Genomic DNA, 18,126 nt, shown 5'->3' with positions numbered 1-18,126 from the left:
AAAAAAAGGTCTGAGATCTTTAAGTTTGACAACTATTTCTCAAGCACGCCCGACACTGCCCTCTCGGCCATGTGGGCTCGTGGAATCGCTCTGTGAGCGAGACTTCGTGTAGAGTCCTGCCTCTAGCCCGCGTGTCAACGTGTCCTTGACGGCGTCAAATAACACAGAGGACCGCCTTATTTCTGGCCCCGTGAGGTATGTCAGCACTGGCTCATCAGCTTCGACGTAACCTTTTTCAAGAAGCTCCCGTCGTAGGGCTTCGGATCTCTCCGGTTCTAGCGTTGAAATGAAGAACATGTCCTTTTTATCATTCCCAATTTTTTTACCTTTCTATTACTGCTGTCGTGACTGGCCACGAAGCAATCTGAACCTGCCTTGACGGAATCGTCATACCGGATGGCGCTCTCGTAATCATCATAATCCAATATCTGGACAAGATGAAGGTAATTGAGGAAACAAATACGATATCTTTTTTGGACAGCATCCTCTACCGATATGAATTGAAGAGGTGCGCTCTTAAACGGCAAAGAAGTAAGAAGTGAGGTGATCCGACCTTTGAAAATTGTAGATGTGATAAAGAGCGACACCATTATGACGCAAACAACCATTTGGCACGACTGAGTCACAAGAATAACGCTGTGGACACGAAGACTTTGCTGCAGGAGCGATGCTAAAATAGGAGCTAAAAAAGTGAAGGTGTCCGGAGTGTCCTTGAAGAAAATCTTGTTGATCAAAATAATTACCGCGAGAAAGGCCCCAAGAGATATGAGCAGCCCGATCCACACTTCCCATAAAAATGGCAATAAGAAAACAACTTCTTTCAAAACACGTTTCGGCCTTGGAACAAACAAGGAGTAACCAACCGAGTGTATATACTGTGCAGCCACATTGCTGCAAGCAGATTCCCGTGTCTTGTACTCGCTTAGCACTAGCGTTCCTGAACTAAATAATTGATCTACCGGCGTAACTTAGAAATTACTGAGCTTGACGTGTGCTAAGCGATGTTTCAGTAGTTCAATTGTGACGTCAAGATTAGGGTACTCACCACGAAAATTTTGGTCCGAGGTGATAAATATCTGGCTTCCATTTAGAGGTAGTTGTTTGAGGACACATGAGCGCCAATATTTGCCGCGTTTAGTGCAAGATCTTCTATAGCGAGTACGACATAAGCTTTTTGGGGCGCAAAATCGTAGGTTTTGTTGATCGTTGAGCAAGATTTTCAAGGACTGAACTCGGAACTCGTCTTGGATGTGCACGCTGCCGTTAAACAGCATTAATTTGAAGGTACCACTGGCTCCGGGAAATTCTGGCATAAACGGAGCTCTCTTGTGTATGCCACTCAATAGACGTTTGAACGTCACCACCTCAGAAATCATGAACGCTCTCATGTAATATGCCGAAAACATGCTACGCAATAAATCTCCTAAAACAAGATCATTACACACAAAATATAAGATCGGAACATAAGTTCCCCTAAAAAGACAGCAAATTGCGAAATCGCATGAGTCACGCTGAATAATTCCGTCAGTCCAGATTGTCACTGTATATGCTAAGGAATTCACAAAAGTTTTGAACATTGTCGCGTTTTCCACGAGGCAATGCTGCGGCACAAATATGTCCAGGGGCTTGTTTTCGGGGTTGAAGGATGACAAGAAGCCGTCGAATAGGTCCGATGAAATGAAGGATTTCATGGTCAAGACCTCATTCGGTTCGCCTGCAGTTATTCCTCTTGTCAGCAACGTAGCCGTGATGACTGTCCCCAGGAAAACAGCTCGTTGTCTAGAAACACTTTTGAAGAGCGGTATAAAGAACTGCAGAGACGGCATGCCTTCCGTGGAATAAGAAACTATTGCGTTTCTGAACTGTACCCTAAGTTCCTAGTATACAATAATACGTACAATACTATGTTATGAATCGTATCAGTAATCCGATTTTCTCACTGATGCTCTTGGACGTAGACGTTCGCTGACTGGGTGTTTGAAGCAACTAAATCTTCAACCAACCTGCCATAGAGGAGGACTCCCTGTGCCCTTTACTTCCACTCTCACTCACTGACGTGATTGGTTTATAGCGTACCGCTTCTTTTCAAAGACACGCCCGGTAAGCTGCTTTCATTATTGATCTGGGCGTTTTCCCTGTCCTTCAACAGTAGGCTGTTAGGCTCCGTTTGGAACGTTAGGGTGCTTCTAAAAGCTCCCTCGCCGTTGTTACTATTCTAATGTCTAGATGTACATACGGTCAACATTAATGAGCGCACCACAATGTATGTAAAATTGATAAAATTGCTGCAGGAGACGTCATGTCTACCGAAAGGTTACGATTAACAATCAGCTAAAAGGTAGAAGCTCCATAAAGTTGTTCTTCAGAAAAAGAAAGCTTATTTGACATTTTATAATTTGCATTAATAATTTCAAAGCAGGCGCAAATATGGCATACGGAAAATATATAAGAATTAGGAACGTATTGCATTTGCACTTTGTAGATATTAGTAGCCGTTTCAAGAACAATAAAACGATATGCTTTGTGTTTTACAAAACTCTTATCGCCCAGTGGCACAAAAGAAACTTTAAATATGTAAGGAGCCTGATAAACTACGTTTCCTCTTTAATAAAACTGAGAGCAAACTTATCATTAAAAACTACTGTTATATTGCACGCACCTGCGTTTGTTACAAAATACTTGAGGGTATATTATCTAGTGACCTCTGAGTACTTTGGGTATTTATACTCTTTTAACCCAAACCAGCACGAATTCTGGCGGAAGCTATCCATAGTCCGACACCGACAAAAACCATACACGATTTTGTGACTTCGCGCAATGAGAGGGGACAGACGGATTTAATGTGCCTGAACCTTCCAAAAACTTTCGATCGCGTCTCACATGCACAACTCATTAAAAAGTTAGTAGACGCCCGTATAAATTTACAGGTATTGAAGTGGATCAGAACCTACCTCACGAATCCTACTCAATTTGGAGAAGTCAACGGTGATGCATCTAATATATTAAAAGTCGGGTCGGGAGTTCCCTGGGGGTCAGTGCTGGGGCCGGTAATATTTTAAAGTTATATTAAAGATATTGCAGGCAACATTAGATCCAAATTCAACACTCGGTCATTCGACGACGACTGCCTAATTTATTCCAGATTTACCGGGTGAAGCAAGGAGACGGTAGGCTCTTTAAATCGACCGGAAAATTCGGTTTCTTAACCTATCGCGCTACGACTTTGTGCAGCGTTGCCCACAAATGGTGCATTTTTTTTTGTAAAATTTGCAAAGAGCGAACTTACCTGAGGAAAAAGTAAAGAAAGAAAAAGGCTTAGCTCCTATGGAAACGCAGCGACGCCACCGGTCTGCAAACAACACGGCGCCGTTTTGCACGGTAGACAAGAGATGGCGCAACGAACGCCGCCAACGAACGAGCAAACGGGCGCCGAGAGCCGGCCGAGGTATTCCTCAAAGGCTCTTTAGCAGACGAATTTTTCGACTCAAAAGCGTCGTGCGTTCCGCAGGTGGCGAGAACTCGGGACGAGGCAATCCCAGCCTACGTTTTATCGTGTTTCTGCTTACCGTGGTCACGAACACACAAATATGTTCAGTGGAGTATTCATGCGTTTTTTTCGTTCGTGTGAGCGGCAAAAACATTTTTTTGTTTGTTTTTAGGTGGAGCGGAGATAGGAACACGGGAGGAGGCTTCACGGAAGTGATGCATCCAAATGCATATGTGGTTGGCCCTAATGAGGGCCGTTTGGCACAGTTCAGTCTTCGAGATGCTTGTCAATAAAAGCAAACAAACAAAACAAAAAAAAAAACGATCAGAGGCTTCGAAACAAACCAACCCCCCCCCCCCCCCCCAAAAAAAAAAAAAAAAACAACTGGGCAGCACGTTTAACGGAGCTCGACGTGCCCTCCACGGAGGTCGACGCAACGACGGAGCCGGCGGAGGTATTCCTCAAAGGCTGCGCCTCGCATCCTGTCAGATATCAAGAGGAAGGCTCTCTCAATGCGAGCCTTCAGGTCGGCCACGGTGGCGATGCGGCCGACGTACACCTTGGACTTAATAAAGCCCCAAACGAAAAAGTCACAGATCGTGAGATCCGCGGAGCGTGGTGGCCACGGCATGGCGGAGGATGCCCTGCCCATCCACCTGCCTGGAAACGTGCTATCGAGCCAGGCGCGCACCGTGGACGCGTAGTGCGGAGGCGCCCCATCCTGTTGAAATATCCAGCTTTCTTTCTGCATGTGCAGCTGTTCCAGTTCGGGAAGGAACTCTTCCTGCAGCATTTGAAGATAAAACTCGCCAGTCACTGAGCTATCAAAAAAAAAAAAAAAAAATGGCCCGACGATTTTTCCTCTCCAAATTCCGCACCATACTGTAGTCTTTGGCGAGTGGGCAGCTTCCTCTTGGTTCCAGTGGGGGTCTGCCTCACTCCAATATCGGAAATTCTGCTTGTTCACATGGCCATCGAGGTGGAAGATTGCCTCGTCGCTGAACATCAGAAACTGGAGATGGTTTGGGTCAGTTGCAATAGACAGATCCCACGAAGCGTTCCACGCATGCGTGACGCCGCCATAACTGTAGTTCGTAGGAGGCAGACTCCAGTTCACGCGACAGCTCATGCTGCCTCGTGGTCTGCTCGCGCAAACCTCCAGCATGGTTGTCGCACGTGTAGAAAGACTACAGCTCCCACGATGCATATCGGCAGCGGTGGCGTACTCAAACTAGCTGGTGAGATCGGTCTATTCGGGCCAGCTCATCTTGACAAAATGCGAGGCGCTTCGCCTTGTCATTATCTGAGAGCTCTTGCAGGGTCTGCATTTTGTACGCAAACAAGCGGTTCTTCTTCAATGCCCGGAGAACGTACATTTGAGAAACGTCGAAGAGCCTGGCCCCCCTCCGGGATAACAGGTGCGGATCCGCAGAAAACGCACCAAGGATCGCATTCTCTAAGTACACATCGTGCTGTGAGGGCGACAGACTGGTCCGTTTCTTATCGCGGACGTATCCGTTCTCTTCGAAGCGCCTCATCCAGCGCAGGATGGCAGGCGAGTTCGGAGGCCGTCGCCTGAACTCCGTTCGGAAGCGTCGGCGGACTTCTTTAGTCCTATGGCACTCCCCGTACCAAAGTACGACCTTAGCTCGTTCGCTGGGAGTTAAACGCACCATACCGACGTCAAACGTAAGAAAACAGCGCGAATAACAGTCGCAGAACCAAAGGCAGAGGCGGTAGTAAAGACGAACTGCAAAGCAGACGACATCAGTACCCCGAAAAAAAAAAACAGTCAAAATAACCCGACAAACCATTTTTTTAATCGATCATGTGTCCATTCATTGTGTTTTATTAGTAAAAATGATAAAATAATGCATTGCCAACTGATACCAGAAAAGCTCGCGCCGCTTTTGAGTCGAAAGATTGTCTGCTAAAGGGCCGGCTCTCAGTGGCGCCTGGTCGTTCGTTGGCGGCAGTTGGCGTCGCGACCGCTTGCGCCATCTCTTGTCTACCGTGCGAAATGGCGCCGTGTTGATTGCAGACCGGTGGCGTCGCTGCGTTTCCATAGGAGCTAAGCCTTTTTCTTTCTTTACTTTTTCCTCAGGTAAGTTCGCTCTTTGCAAATTTTACGAAAAAAATGCACCATCTGTGGGCAACGCTGCACAAAGTCGTAGCGCGATAGGTTAAGAAACCGAATTTTACGGTCGATTTAAAGAGCCTACCGTCTCCTTGTTTCACCCGGTATGTGTCCTGAAGATCAGAGGCCGGATTCTCAAAGCTATCTTACGACAAAAAAGTTCGTAAATATAACTTACGCAAAAGTTACGAACCTTTCGGTATTCCCGAAGCAAAATGTTCTCAGTTTTTTCGTAAGTTAAGACAAAATCCTACGACAGGGGTCCAAATGCACTTACGAACTTCTTGGCAACCATTCGACCAAAATGGCTGCCTACATCGCGCTCTTGATTGAGCAGGAAAACGACGCCAGAAGAAGTTTGCGGCAGCAGCGCGTCTTCCGGACCCGTCGGACACTAGATACAATAGCCAATCACCACCTTGAGCGATACTACCGTCTGCCGAGGTCCGCTGTGCAGCGGCTCTGTGACGCCCTAGCGCCAGCGCTTCGCCGACCGACGGCTCGGTCACATTCGCTGCCCGTAGACGCCCAAGTCCTGCTGGCGCTCCGTTTTCACGCGAGCGGCAGTTTTCAGTCTGTGGTGGGAGATGTTGCGAACATGAGCCAGACCAGTGCCTCGAGGATTATCAATACTGTGAGCGGTGCCCTGTGCGAACTCGCGAAATCCGGAATGAAGTTTCCAGCGACGTCGCGGGCCGCACTGCTCACTGCACGCGGTAAGTGTTTCGCTGATGTCGTGCACCGTTTGCTTAGCGACATAAACGCGCACCAAGAAGCACTCTAGCCCGTTCTCTTTGCCTGACCCTCGTATTTGATAGGGGGGGGGGGGGGAGGGGCAAAACACTGCCATCGAAGATCGCTTTCCGTGGGCGCCGCTAATTTATGAGTTACCAGGGGGAGCCGATCAGGAACTAGAATAGCGTACGGAATGCGAGTGCGTAGGCAGCTCGCTGCGATGTTTTGTTAGTAATAGATTGCATATTGAATGTCCGCGCAGCAGTAGGCTGAACGATGGCCAGCATAAAAAAAGGAAAGTAAAATTACATGTGGCACCCTCACCTCTCTTCCTTGTTCAGTTAATCGCGTTTAAATTATTGTTATGTTGCTTCATTCAAGGCATGACTGACTTATAAAGTCCCCTCTCGTTCGGGCAAAGTGTTTGCATCACTTGTTTCAATGCTGCAAACAGTGTTCAGAATGCACATGGCATGACAGAATATTGTACATTTGTTTGATGTGTATCCTCCAGGTTTCCTGGAGATCAATGGGTTCCCCAAGGTGCTGGGGTGCATAGACGGCACCCACATCGCCCTGAAGATTGCCAAACAAGACCAGCACATCTACAGGAACCGGAAGGGATATGACTCTCTTAACGTGCAGGCCATCTGCAATGCCTCAAAGGAAATAACGCAGCTGACGGTGAAATGGCCTGGCAGCACGCATGACAGTTTCATGTGGCGGAACTGCGACCTTGCCGACAAGTTTGAGGCGGGGGACATGCCTGAAGGGTGGTTGCTTGCTACATACTTTGTTTTTACTTGGGTTGTACAGTGGGCACCCATATGAGCTGGCTCGACGAGACACCGACCGGAGCCGTGAAAATTCCGCATTGGGCTCCCCTGATAGAGGCTGGAACAAATACCGAAGTTTCATGCAAGGGGGGGGGGGGGGGGAGGGGGGATGTTAGTAGCGATAAGCTGTGCATCGGTGGTGACTTTCATAGATTCACCCTGCCCCTTGCATAAAATGGCGGCAGTACATGCCAGCCTCGCTTCTGACAGCTTATCGCATCAGGGGTGGCCAATGAGGGATTTTGACCGCTCCAGCCGGCGTTCTGTCGAGCCAGCTCATACTGATGCCCACTGTACCTGCGACAGATTATGTTAAGCACAAGCGACCACCACATGCTGGTGATTGAGTCGACAGCCGTTTGCATTGAAAATTATGGTAAACTGCTCCGCATAGAAATCCCTCAAGGAAAAAAGAGACGGCAGTTTCTAACATATGCCGGTAATCGTTGCATCGGCATACTTGTAACAGAGCAGCTGTCGAGAAAGAAAAGGTATGGGTGGCAGAGAAAGCTCTAAAGGACAATGAAAATTGATTACACAGTGTCAATTATTTAGTTTTGATGCATTTCATTTCCAGTGTGTGACAGCACATTTCTAATGTGGTTATGTTCATGCAAGCCTTTGCATCGGCTTTCCACGTTCATGACATGGTTGCCCTCTGCTTCATTGTACCAATAATTTAACAGCTTGGCAACAGTCAGCGAATCAGACATGGTAGCCCTACATCATTTACCAGCACTTTGGTGCTGGTAAATTTGGCTACTAAGAAGTAGCCAAATTCTTAGTAACCAAAAAATTTGGCTACTAAGAACTTTCAATCGCCGCTTTTAGAGGCGCTCGTGAAATAATCGTGGGATTCCAGCGATTTGCACACCTTGAACTGCGTCATGAAGCTTGTTTTGCCAACACGACCATTTGGTTGCGAGCCCGGCATGCTACCGACTAGGCCACGCAGCCCGCTTGCATGCCTTGGGAACGAGCCGGGGCCTATATGGTATAGCCTCCTAGATTCTGCGGGAGTCTCGGAGGCCACAATAAACATAGGGCACAAAAAAAAAAAAAAAAACTGCCACGTGCCACTCTTAAAGGGTGGGTGAACCAAAATTTGGATTTCAGAAAACAATGCAGGAGCGGTAGGTGGGACGCTACAATCTATACAACACCACTCTCAAGGCAATATCTTGAGTGGACGGCTGCATTTTTGAAAAAGAAGTCGAGATTGAACGAGGCGCGCGACGTGAACATATCTAGTTTCCTCCTCTCTTCGCTTCAAGGCGGCGACGCAGAGAAGACGCAAGGCCATTTCCTCTCCTCGACTAAACAAGACGTCAACATACCTGTCAAATGTGCCTCCTTTTTTAGAAAAATACGGTCATCCGTTCGAGATATCGCTGCACGAGTGATGTTTTGGTGTTCGTAGCATCCCGTTGCACGCGTCTGCCGCCATGTTTTGTGAAATCCAGATTTCGGTTAAGCTTAAAGGGGTCAGGAAACAATTTTTAAACTTTTTCCTGTTTAGCTTACCTTCTCAACTCTTGCTTGGGCCCTTGTTTGTGTACCCGACACTGCCATTCTACTCCTGGAAGATTAGCCTGTCGCTCAAAACTCTGACAAAAGTTCCTTTCCCCACCCCGTTCACCCGGAAGCTGACAATGCTGTGGAAGCTACGTGCTCGTTGGGCCAGCCACACTTTGACTAGTGATGAAAGGGAGGCAACTGATTGGTCCGGCAATTGCATAGCTTCCACCACACTGTCAGCTGAAAGGTATCGGGTATAAGTGTGGTCCGGTGTAGTGTGACGTGCGTTTTGGCCGGGTGACACGCTCTGGGAACCGCGGATGTATCACAGTGAAAAGGCAGAGAGCTTTCAAAGGGAAGGAGGTAGGACATAGTCTGCTGTGTTTTCAAATGTTTGTACTTGCAGTTAGGTTTTTCACTTTCTGCCTTCTTTCTTTTGGCCAACTAAACAATGTTCTTAGTAAAATCCCAATCCAAATTCGTTTATCCCAGCCCAAAATTTGTTTTATGGGCCCTTTAAGCGTCTTACCAATTTTTTCGCGGTCAATATGTGTTGTGCCGAGTGAAGTTTGGAAAGTGCTGCGTGTGTACCTTCTTGGGAGTTCACTGTAAATCTCAAAGTAGTTATCTATGAAAGCACATCAATACTACGCCTGTTCATGTCCGAGCTACCAGATAGTGGGAGCTAAATTTGCCGACCCTTTGGCTCTCAACCCAAGCATTGCTCGAGTGCTTTGTTGCGTTAGGCCTAAAATAGCTGACTTGGTTGTTAAAAAAGAAAATATTGGTGGGAGTTGTGCCAATGTAGGTATGAGGCGGAAAGGGTGAGTTAGTTTAATTCAGGTTCAACCTTGTGATGAGTGCGTTACTTATGCACATTCTGACATTAAATCTTGTGTTATTTGCAACATTGTAGGAGATGCAGGTTACCCCCTCCAGCCATGGCTCATGACACCCTTCCGCAAGTTCCAAAAGAAGGAGGAGGAGAACTACAATGACGGCCTGACGAAGACGAGACAAGTCATCGAGAGAACTTTTGGCATAATGAAGTCCCGCTTTAGGTGCCTGGACAGGTCCGGCGGTGTCCTGCAATACTCTCCTGGTGTGTGCTGCCGCTTGATCGTAGCCTGCGCAGTCCTGCACAACTACTGCACTCGCCACCACATCTCCCTTGCAGAACCACCCGGTAAGAAAGACATATTTGCTAAAGGTTTTGTGCTTTGATGAACTAAAAATTCCACAAATGAATGAGGCTAGCAACAGCCTTGTTTGGTGCGACTCTGGGCTCATTTCACATCTGCTCTGCGAGAGGTACCATTCTCCTCCGCTAGTGACGTGATGGTAGAGGGCGACTAAGTCTAGCTGCCTACAACTGCAGCTCTATTCTTTGTTTGGAAATTCTCCAGTCTGTAGGTATAAATTCACACATTGTTCGATGAGCACTTTCACGGCTCACACATACAGGCTTTAAATTTGTTTAACGAAGGTCACACACACGCGGTATTTTTAGTAAATATCATAACACTCTAGATCAAGGAATGTTGATTATCTGTGCAGCTTTGGAAATGAAATCTCCCATCCATCAGACACCCACAACCATACCCCGTTCAAAATCCGATGATTCACATCGCCTTGCCATAAACAACCTAGTCACTGTTTAAACAAGTCATGCGATGTCAGGTCACAACCAATATATGTCTGGGCTAGGGCCTCCAAATAAGCTACGCTTCAGAGCAATGATGCTTGTTATATCTTGGCGCTTCAGGTTATATTCGCCAGTTATCTGAAGCTATGTCTGAAAAGCCAAAAAAATGGATTTCCATCCTCCAGAAATATTCAAAGAATCCGCAACAGAGCGAAACAGTGTCGCCTGAACTTCCTGCCACCGCTCAGGAAGCCACATTTAAAAATTATAATGATCGCCAACTGTACCCCCACAACACAGTCTGAAGAGAAATTTTAGTTACTCTGAGCGTAGCTTATTTAGTGACTCAAATCTGGGCATTTCCAGGATGTTGCAGTACGGTGGCACCACCTACCGTAACCTTTGCATATTGTTATCTTCTTACAGTTCAATTTACATATTTCAGTTTGAGCCTGTAGAATGATGTGTGAACCCCATAGTTTGTAAACACGTTCCTTGGAAAGTGCTTCCGGCAGTTTATTGAGTTATTGCAATGTTATAACTGTTCTTGCAAGCCTTGTTGATGTCCCTTTGTGCTGTGCTAAATATGGTGTTCTGAACAGTTGAAGAATCCGACGATGAGGAAGAGGAAGAAGAGGACAGGCCGAGCACCGCCCAAGACACACCCTCTGGCAAAGCAGTCAGAAATGAGCTTGTCAACACCGTTTTTAAGTGAGTTTGTGAAAGCATGCTACAAAGCATCATTGGCTTGATTGAGAACATTTTCGACGGAAGAGCTCCAACCGTAATGCAAAAACAGTTCAGCCCGACGTTTCAAAACCTGCTCGGTTTCTTCATCAGGGGTGACTAAATCGCGAGGAGCAGCAGCAGTTTTCATCTTCTTCTTAGTTGTTTTCGACTCGAGTTTTCTTCTGTGGTGCAGTCCATGTCCATGGATTGCGCTACCTGACGACGGCAACAAACGAGAAACCATCTGTATAATAGAAGAAGAAAATTCGAGTCAAAAACAACTAAGAAGAAGATGAAAACTGCTGCTGCTCCTCACGATTTAGTCACTCCTGATGAAGAAGCTGAGCAGGTTTTGAAAGGTCGGGCTGAACCATTTTTTGGATTTCGGTTGGAGCTCTTCCGTCTAAACCTTAAGCATCAATGGGTGCAGGTAAAAGAAAAGCCTTGTGTGTATTAAAGAAACAATGTTTTGTTATTGTACTTGAGTGTCTTCTTATTATTACATAGGGACAATTTAGCCATCTACAAACTGCACGTTGAGGTTGTAGGCTTCAAGTGCCACCCTCTGCTTCTGCAGTTCTATAATCTGGTCCAGGCGTTCAACAATAGCTTGCTGAGATTCGATAATCTTGTGGCTATGGTCCTCCATGTCACCTGCACATAAAGGAAAATGGTTGCTTGCCTTATTGAGAATTGGAAAACCATTTTGTGATCATGTTTCCATGATACTGTTGTGAAACTCGCGTAAAGAATACATGTCCAGGTTGGGCATACGAAGCGTGCATGAATGATAAAAACAAGTTGTTAATGAGACAAGGGACCTTTTGCTAAATTACCCGAACACCAAGAAGTAGGTATATTCACTCGCCTTATCTTATAGAAAATTAGGGAAGTAAATGATCAAAATAAAGTTGGCAAAAGCATTTGCAAGGTGTCATTTGTAAAGTAGGTATCTATTACGGAACAGTTGCTGCTGCACGCACTACCATGTGCAGTGCGTGCAACAACACACATCATGTTTCTTGGAGCTTAGGTGATTTAACGAAAGGCATATTGGTATTCAATCAGTTTTAGCCAGCAAAAAAATGTCATACTTTTTTTCGGAGAGAAATGCACGGCACTCAGAAACGTGGAACAAGTGAAAAAAAGCCGACGGGAGGAGTGGTCTTTTCTACGGTAGATGTTACTGGGCAGATTGCCTTGTTTCGATATTTGCAGACTAGTTTTATCACACTGCTGGATATTTGGTGCAGTGTGGCTTTGGATTCAATGTGAGGTTGGTGTTGCAATCCACATCTAGTAGAATGATACTAACGCCTTTGGTTGGGTTTGTGACTCCTTGAAGTGCGGAGCGAAGCCCCACCGTCGTCTTGCAGCAGACATCCGCCGGCATCGTGGTTTTCTGAATAGAAAAACGAATAGAGCTTAGTACACTGCCTTGTAAACTGCTGGCTAATATATGACCGATAGACTAGAACAAGTTGTGATGAGCAAGCTTGATTGCTCAACCCAAAGAACCAAAGCCACCCACCTGCGTCTTCCTGTGGGTGTACGCGTTGAACGCCAAATAAGCTGAAAGACAAAAAAAAAAAGAGACATTAGGTGTTCAACTTATAACCACTATGGGCAATGTTATGTATTTATTTACCGATGATTACCTGCAGTGTCCTGAAGGCATTATTACAGAGAGGGGGTTTCAGAAAACTTGTTCGGTCAAAATGCAGGTGCAAACAGATCATGATCAAACTCTCTCCATTCTAACGCTGTTCGAACAAAAAGAGTTAAATAACAGTTTCTATTTTGAAATGTAGGTCTATACTGGACGCCAAATGCAATTTACTCGAATGATACAGGTGCTACCATTATAAAAGCAATCGAAAAGTTATATGCAGCAAACCTTGCACGTGGCGGTCTAGATGAAGCAGGCCTGCATGGTCCTGGAGTCGTATCTTGCAAAAAAAAAAACATTGTTCTGATACAAACACAATCTTTCGTAGAAATGTAGAACAGTCATGTCCTGTTTAACGGAATAATTAGGTCCCATCGTCTAGATCATTTAAATACAGAGCAAAATGATCAGTCATGCTACACCTAAATTTTGAGGTTGAAAAGCTCACCAATGGAGGGAACTAGCTCGACTGAGCCCGGGCTTGCTGCCTGTGATGTTGCGGGAGTGCCTGGGATGATTGGAATTTAAACCGGTTGTTGGAGTAGGGAAACACGACCATATGAAATGCAACTACTGCATGTGCAGAACCTCATAACAATTGTGGAACGTTTTGGCAACCATTTGTGACAACACATGACACCCATTAATGAGGGGATGCAAGCAGTTTGTTCATCCAAGTGTAAACCTACCCAAGAACGGCAGGCTGAAGGGCTCGTCCATTGGCACCTCGACCGCAACCCCAATATCGAAGGCGCCAGGGATGCCGGCCATTGCCTCCACGCTCAGGAGCCCCACCATTCTCTCCTCCACATCATTGAGAGGCTTGTCATCAACGCCGCCTCCGGTGGTTCCCTGGCTGCGCTTCAAGGATGCACCTGTGCATCATGTCAGTATCAAGTAACGGGTCAAAGTGGGGTGCAGTTTGCGCGAATTATCAGTTACATCACGACTCTTCGTTAGGTTAGTTGGTTCGTACTAAGAACTAATTAAATAATACAAACAATTGCGTAAAAAAAACATACGACCTGTTTTTTTTTTAGGAAATGTGATTAGGCAGTCGAGCTGGTTACCGTTAAACATTCTCAAACCTTAGACACAAAAAGGACAAGCACGGGACGACGTTAATGACAACGATTGGCTATAACTTCCAACAGATTTTACTGCAATGCTAATCCAAGCAATATCACTAATTTTCGAATTACGTTCGCGTAGCGAAGGCTACCACCCTACTGTTTGTGCGATCGATGTCTGTGGGTATGAAAATTGCTAAGACTGAAGCTTGGGCTAGTTGGTAGAATGTACGAAGGATATTTTTGAGCTATGCGATCATTTTTCGTGTTTGGCACTAGGTATGAGCGAACTTAATTGCCGACCTACCTCATTACATGCTTGGGCTATTGATGTCCTTTGTTGTTGAAAGAAGCCAACAGACTTCTGCAGTATCTGGCAGCACTAAGCTAAGTAATAAAATGCGCTCGGTCGTCGACTCTGCATTCACGCCAAACATTTCGCGCCTTATACACACAGCGCGACACTGTTAGAGATAGTCGGTTTCTGCTGCGTGTGTCTAACGATCCTATCGCAACTTATTTCGCGTATTTCGCGAACTGTAAGAAAGCTGAAAGGATGCCTTACCTCGCTTTTTGTGGATGCTCTTGTAATCGGCCCATTTCTTCTTCACCTCGGCCACGTCTCGTCTTACGCCGGAAACGGCATATAAATCCTTAGTGATTTGCAGCCAGGCACGCTGCTTGGCGGCGGAGCCATGCGGGTCATCGCCCTTCGCGTCTATCGCGTTTCACGTGCCTCGTAACCGTCGACTAGTGTTTCCAATTCAACTTCCGTAAAGTTTGGCATTCGCTGCTTTTTGCCCTCTGTCGCCGTCATTCGCGTAGACCACGGTCCGCACTACTGCCGTCGATGAGGCAACTACACGTGGGGCGGGCAAGGCGTCTCCTGTCGTCGTCAGGGCAACGCTTCGCTCTCGCAGCTCTCGTTGTTTGCGAGCATCGCGAGATACCGGAAGTTTCTCTCTTTCCTTCACTTAATTTTGCCGTAGCCAGTTCGTTCGCAAGTAATTCGTAAGAACCCCTTCGAGAATGCCGATTTCCGCTCATCTTAAGAACTTCTTGAGTTACGAACTTCTTAGAAAAAATCTCTTAAGATAAGACATTCTTAGTGAATCTGGCCTCTGATCGCTTCGATCATAGCGTTAAACACTATTAATGAGTGGTTCAAGCGGTCAAAATGCAAATTGATCCCGCAAAGACGGTATTCTCAAGTAAAATTGAAAAAAGCGATTATTTTATTAAGAACTTAACGGTAGTCCACTAGTGTTCGCCAGTAATTTTAAATTCCCTCGTGTAACCGTGTTGGGAGATGAGCCGGAAATCCCGTATCGACAACTTTACAAGCACCACTGAAGGAAAATTGTAAATCTTGAGACTTTACCTCAAATTAGAAACAGAGGAAGCAAAAGTAACTGCCTACCTAACATTTGAACGCCCGGTCTTGGAATGTGCGAGCAGTGTGCAGGACTCATAAAAAAAATGCATTTAAAAATTAGAAAAGGTACAAAGGAGAGCTGCCAGATGTGTCGGATCCAGATACCGAAGGACTGAGTGTGTCAGTGCGATGCTCACCCAACTCAACTTGCCGCCATTGGAAGAACGAAGGAGAGTAGCCTGATTAAAACTGCTGTATTTGGTGCAACGCAAAATGTTAAACATAGACTTCGCTTCAATATTTAAAGTCTCGCTCTACTAGGGGACTTCGGGGCAGTCATACTTAAATGCTGACGCCGATGAAAGCCGGGATCGACCTTTTAAGTATTCCTTTTTTCCGAGGACCATGGCCAAGTGGAACAACCTACCTCAAGATACTTTTGAATGAGACATCGTTGAAGGTTTTGAAGTCAGCTTGAGAGGCCTCGCTCAACAATATTTATATAATTTTTTTTTTATTTTATTTTCTGTGTTCCTTACTTTGTTGAGATTTATACACGTTTAAATGCATCTGTCTCTGAATCATAGATCTGTGTATTATTCATAAAATGTACTTTAAAGTTTCGGTTATTTCACTAATGGCCCACAGGCCAAAAGTATAATTAAATGATTAAATAAAGCTCGAGAATTAGCCCTACCGAAAAAACTAAGAACGGCCTTTAGCAATCTGGGATATAGAACTGGAAATATACCTCAATTGTACATGAATTTTAAGTTTTCATAACTTATTATTTTGTCCGCCTTAAGGATTGCGGGTTTTGAGAAACAATTCCAGTTATATATCCAGTTCGAAAATTTACATTTCGAACAGATATACTGGGTTTTTCGGTAGGATTGGGGAAAACCATTTTCGCCTCTCGACCTCTGAAATTTTTTTGACGGTTTCAAATATAATGTTAAAAGAGCACTGCCCAATCCGTGTACAAATATCAGGCATCGCAGTGTTCGGTGAAAAAATACCATGTTGTGTCGCGTTTTTTTATAACACTAGCCCGTTAATTTGTATTGTTATTTTTTTGCGACACCTAAAAGTGATTCAGAATGACACCGAATCTCTACAAAAAAAAAATAAACCCAGAAATACACCACCGAACTACGCAAATGAAATTCCGAAAACGCGAAATTCTGTTCAATGCCAGGTTGTTCAGCCCTATCCGTAACTATATGGTAGGTCCCTACCGATAACTCTGTTGCGAAAGTGGTGTTTTTGGTTACGGCCACGGGGCTATCTAATTACGACGTAGAAGAACCTTTGTGTGCCGCTGTTTTGTCCAAACAAGAAATTTCACCTGCCTAAGCTTTACTAACCGATGGCATTTCCCAAGCCTGATCCTCGTCGAGGAGGCTCGAACTACACTACACTCTTAAGCTGGTTCCACATAAGTTCCGTTTAGTAAGTGGAACATTTTTGCAAAAATGTTCCAGTGAATCTAGGTGGAACTGCGTTCCAGATAGCGTGAAAATAGGTGGAACACTGTTCCGCATATGTTATGGTGCAATAACGGGATCCATGTTCCGCTTAATGCTTGTGGAACCGTGTTCCAGCTACAGGTATCTGGAACACTGTTCCTGTTAAATAAAGGTAGGTTTTCTCTAGAATGTTGTTCAGATAAAATAGACCTGTTGCCTTTTAAATGTTCCAAGCTGGGATCTAAAGTCAGATTTTTCCTGGAAAAGCAAAGCGAGTTTGAAATGCATAACTCCTGCAAAACCAACGTTCCTCTTTCTGGCTTTTGTCGTTAACAAAGCAATGATCGGCTCCATGCCGTTTGCTGTGTGTTGCACTTTCCATTAATTACCGTTTTAACTGTGTGCCACAGTATCAGAAATATCAAGTTTAGATCCCTATTGTGAACAGTTTACAAACATGCATAAGACAGTGACAGTAGACGACAGCAATGCATGGTGAAATTGTGTAGCATTGAGATCCACACCACAATTAAGAGCTGTTATGTAACAAAGCATAAATCCCATAACAATGCCCCATTTGAATTCTTTATTCTTCAGAATTACTAGGCATAAGGTACTTCCTTCAAAAGTAGTGCACAACAAAAGTAACTATTTAAACATTTGAGTATTGGCATAATCGAAAAATCTTTTAAAGCAAAGTGCACATAATCTTGTAGCCGAACCGTTAGTTTGTGGGCAATGTTCCCGCCACCCGTTTTTTCGCTGCGTGTTTTTTCTGCGTGGGTTGCAACTGTTTAAAGGGGCGCTGAAACCCCAAAGGTCGTATTTTTTATTGTGTAAAACGATGCAAGTTCCAGTCATAGACACGCAAAAAAAAAAAAAAAAAAACGCATCGCGAAAAAAAAACTTTTTCCGCGCGCGCGCGCACCTTTTTATTTTTGGCGTTTGATTCTCCCGCCTCTCGCTTCCTCGCTTCTTTTGATTTGTGACGTCAAGAATCGTGATATTTAGAAGCTTTGTAGGTGAAATTTCTATAACATTTAATAACAGCAGTCGTAAAACATGTTTTTTAACGCAATTGCGAACGCACTACGGCCCTTCTTTTTGAAATACCAAAAATCGGAGTCCGTTGTGGTGCCGTCTCCTGGATTTGTATCTTCCCACGGAAAACAGGCGACACCGCTCAAAACCGGTCCGCCGGCGATCACTCCTTTCCTCCTTGCTTTGGGCTGCGATGGCAACAGCAGGGAGTCGTGAAAGAAAGTGGACTCTCAGGACTCCGCAATATTTGACGTCAACGCACCGGAGCAGATCGCGCGGGAACTTCGAATTCGGCATTTGGAATTTTTTTTTTTTTACTTTACAAATACTGAAATTCCAAATTTTGAATTTTCAGGGTAATGTCCCGGCATCGTTTTCAATCGTTTCGGATAATAAAAAATATATAATTTTGATG

At 45.2% G+C, this 18,126-nt stretch overlaps 1 protein-coding gene and 1 pseudogene across 1 annotated transcript; one reads left to right on the top strand and one right to left on the bottom strand.

Annotated features, from left to right (window-relative positions):
• LOC115321462 overlaps positions 1-608 on the bottom strand; it is a 53,348-nt pseudogene extending 52,740 nt beyond the window's left edge.
• A 5,614-nt stretch (positions 609-6,222) lies between these two features.
• LOC115328958 (putative nuclease HARBI1) lies at positions 6,223-11,751 on the top strand. Its single transcript, XM_040217622.1, has 5 exons — positions 6,223-6,340; positions 6,874-7,043; positions 9,653-9,899; positions 10,961-11,069; positions 11,595-11,751. The coding sequence occupies exons 1-5, from the start codon at positions 6,223-6,225 to the stop codon at positions 11,749-11,751; spliced, it is 801 nt and encodes a 266-aa protein (XP_040073556.1).
• Positions 11,752-18,126: the final 6,375 nt, after the last annotated feature.

This window comes from Ixodes scapularis, unplaced genomic scaffold (assembly GCF_016920785.2).
Source record: "Ixodes scapularis isolate PalLabHiFi unplaced genomic scaffold, ASM1692078v2 PGA_scaffold4__175_contigs__length_147842914, whole genome shotgun sequence".
Lineage (NCBI taxonomy): Eukaryota > Metazoa > Arthropoda > Arachnida > Ixodida > Ixodidae > Ixodes > Ixodes scapularis.
This window is presented reverse-complemented; position numbering and strand designations above follow the sequence as displayed.

Excerpts from the sequence above, each read along its gene's own strand:
- LOC115328958 (XM_040217622.1), top strand. The coding sequence starts at position 6,223 with ATGAGCCAGACCAGTGCCTCGAGGATTATCAATACTGTGAGCGGTGCC. Across the intron at positions 9,900-10,960 it reads CTCCCTTGCAGAACCACCCG|TTGAAGAATCCGACGATGAG; the intron begins GTAAGAAAGACA and ends TGTTCTGAACAG. Across the intron at positions 11,070-11,594 it reads CTTGTCAACACCGTTTTTAA|GGACAATTTAGCCATCTACA; the intron begins GTGAGTTTGTGA and ends ATTATTACATAG.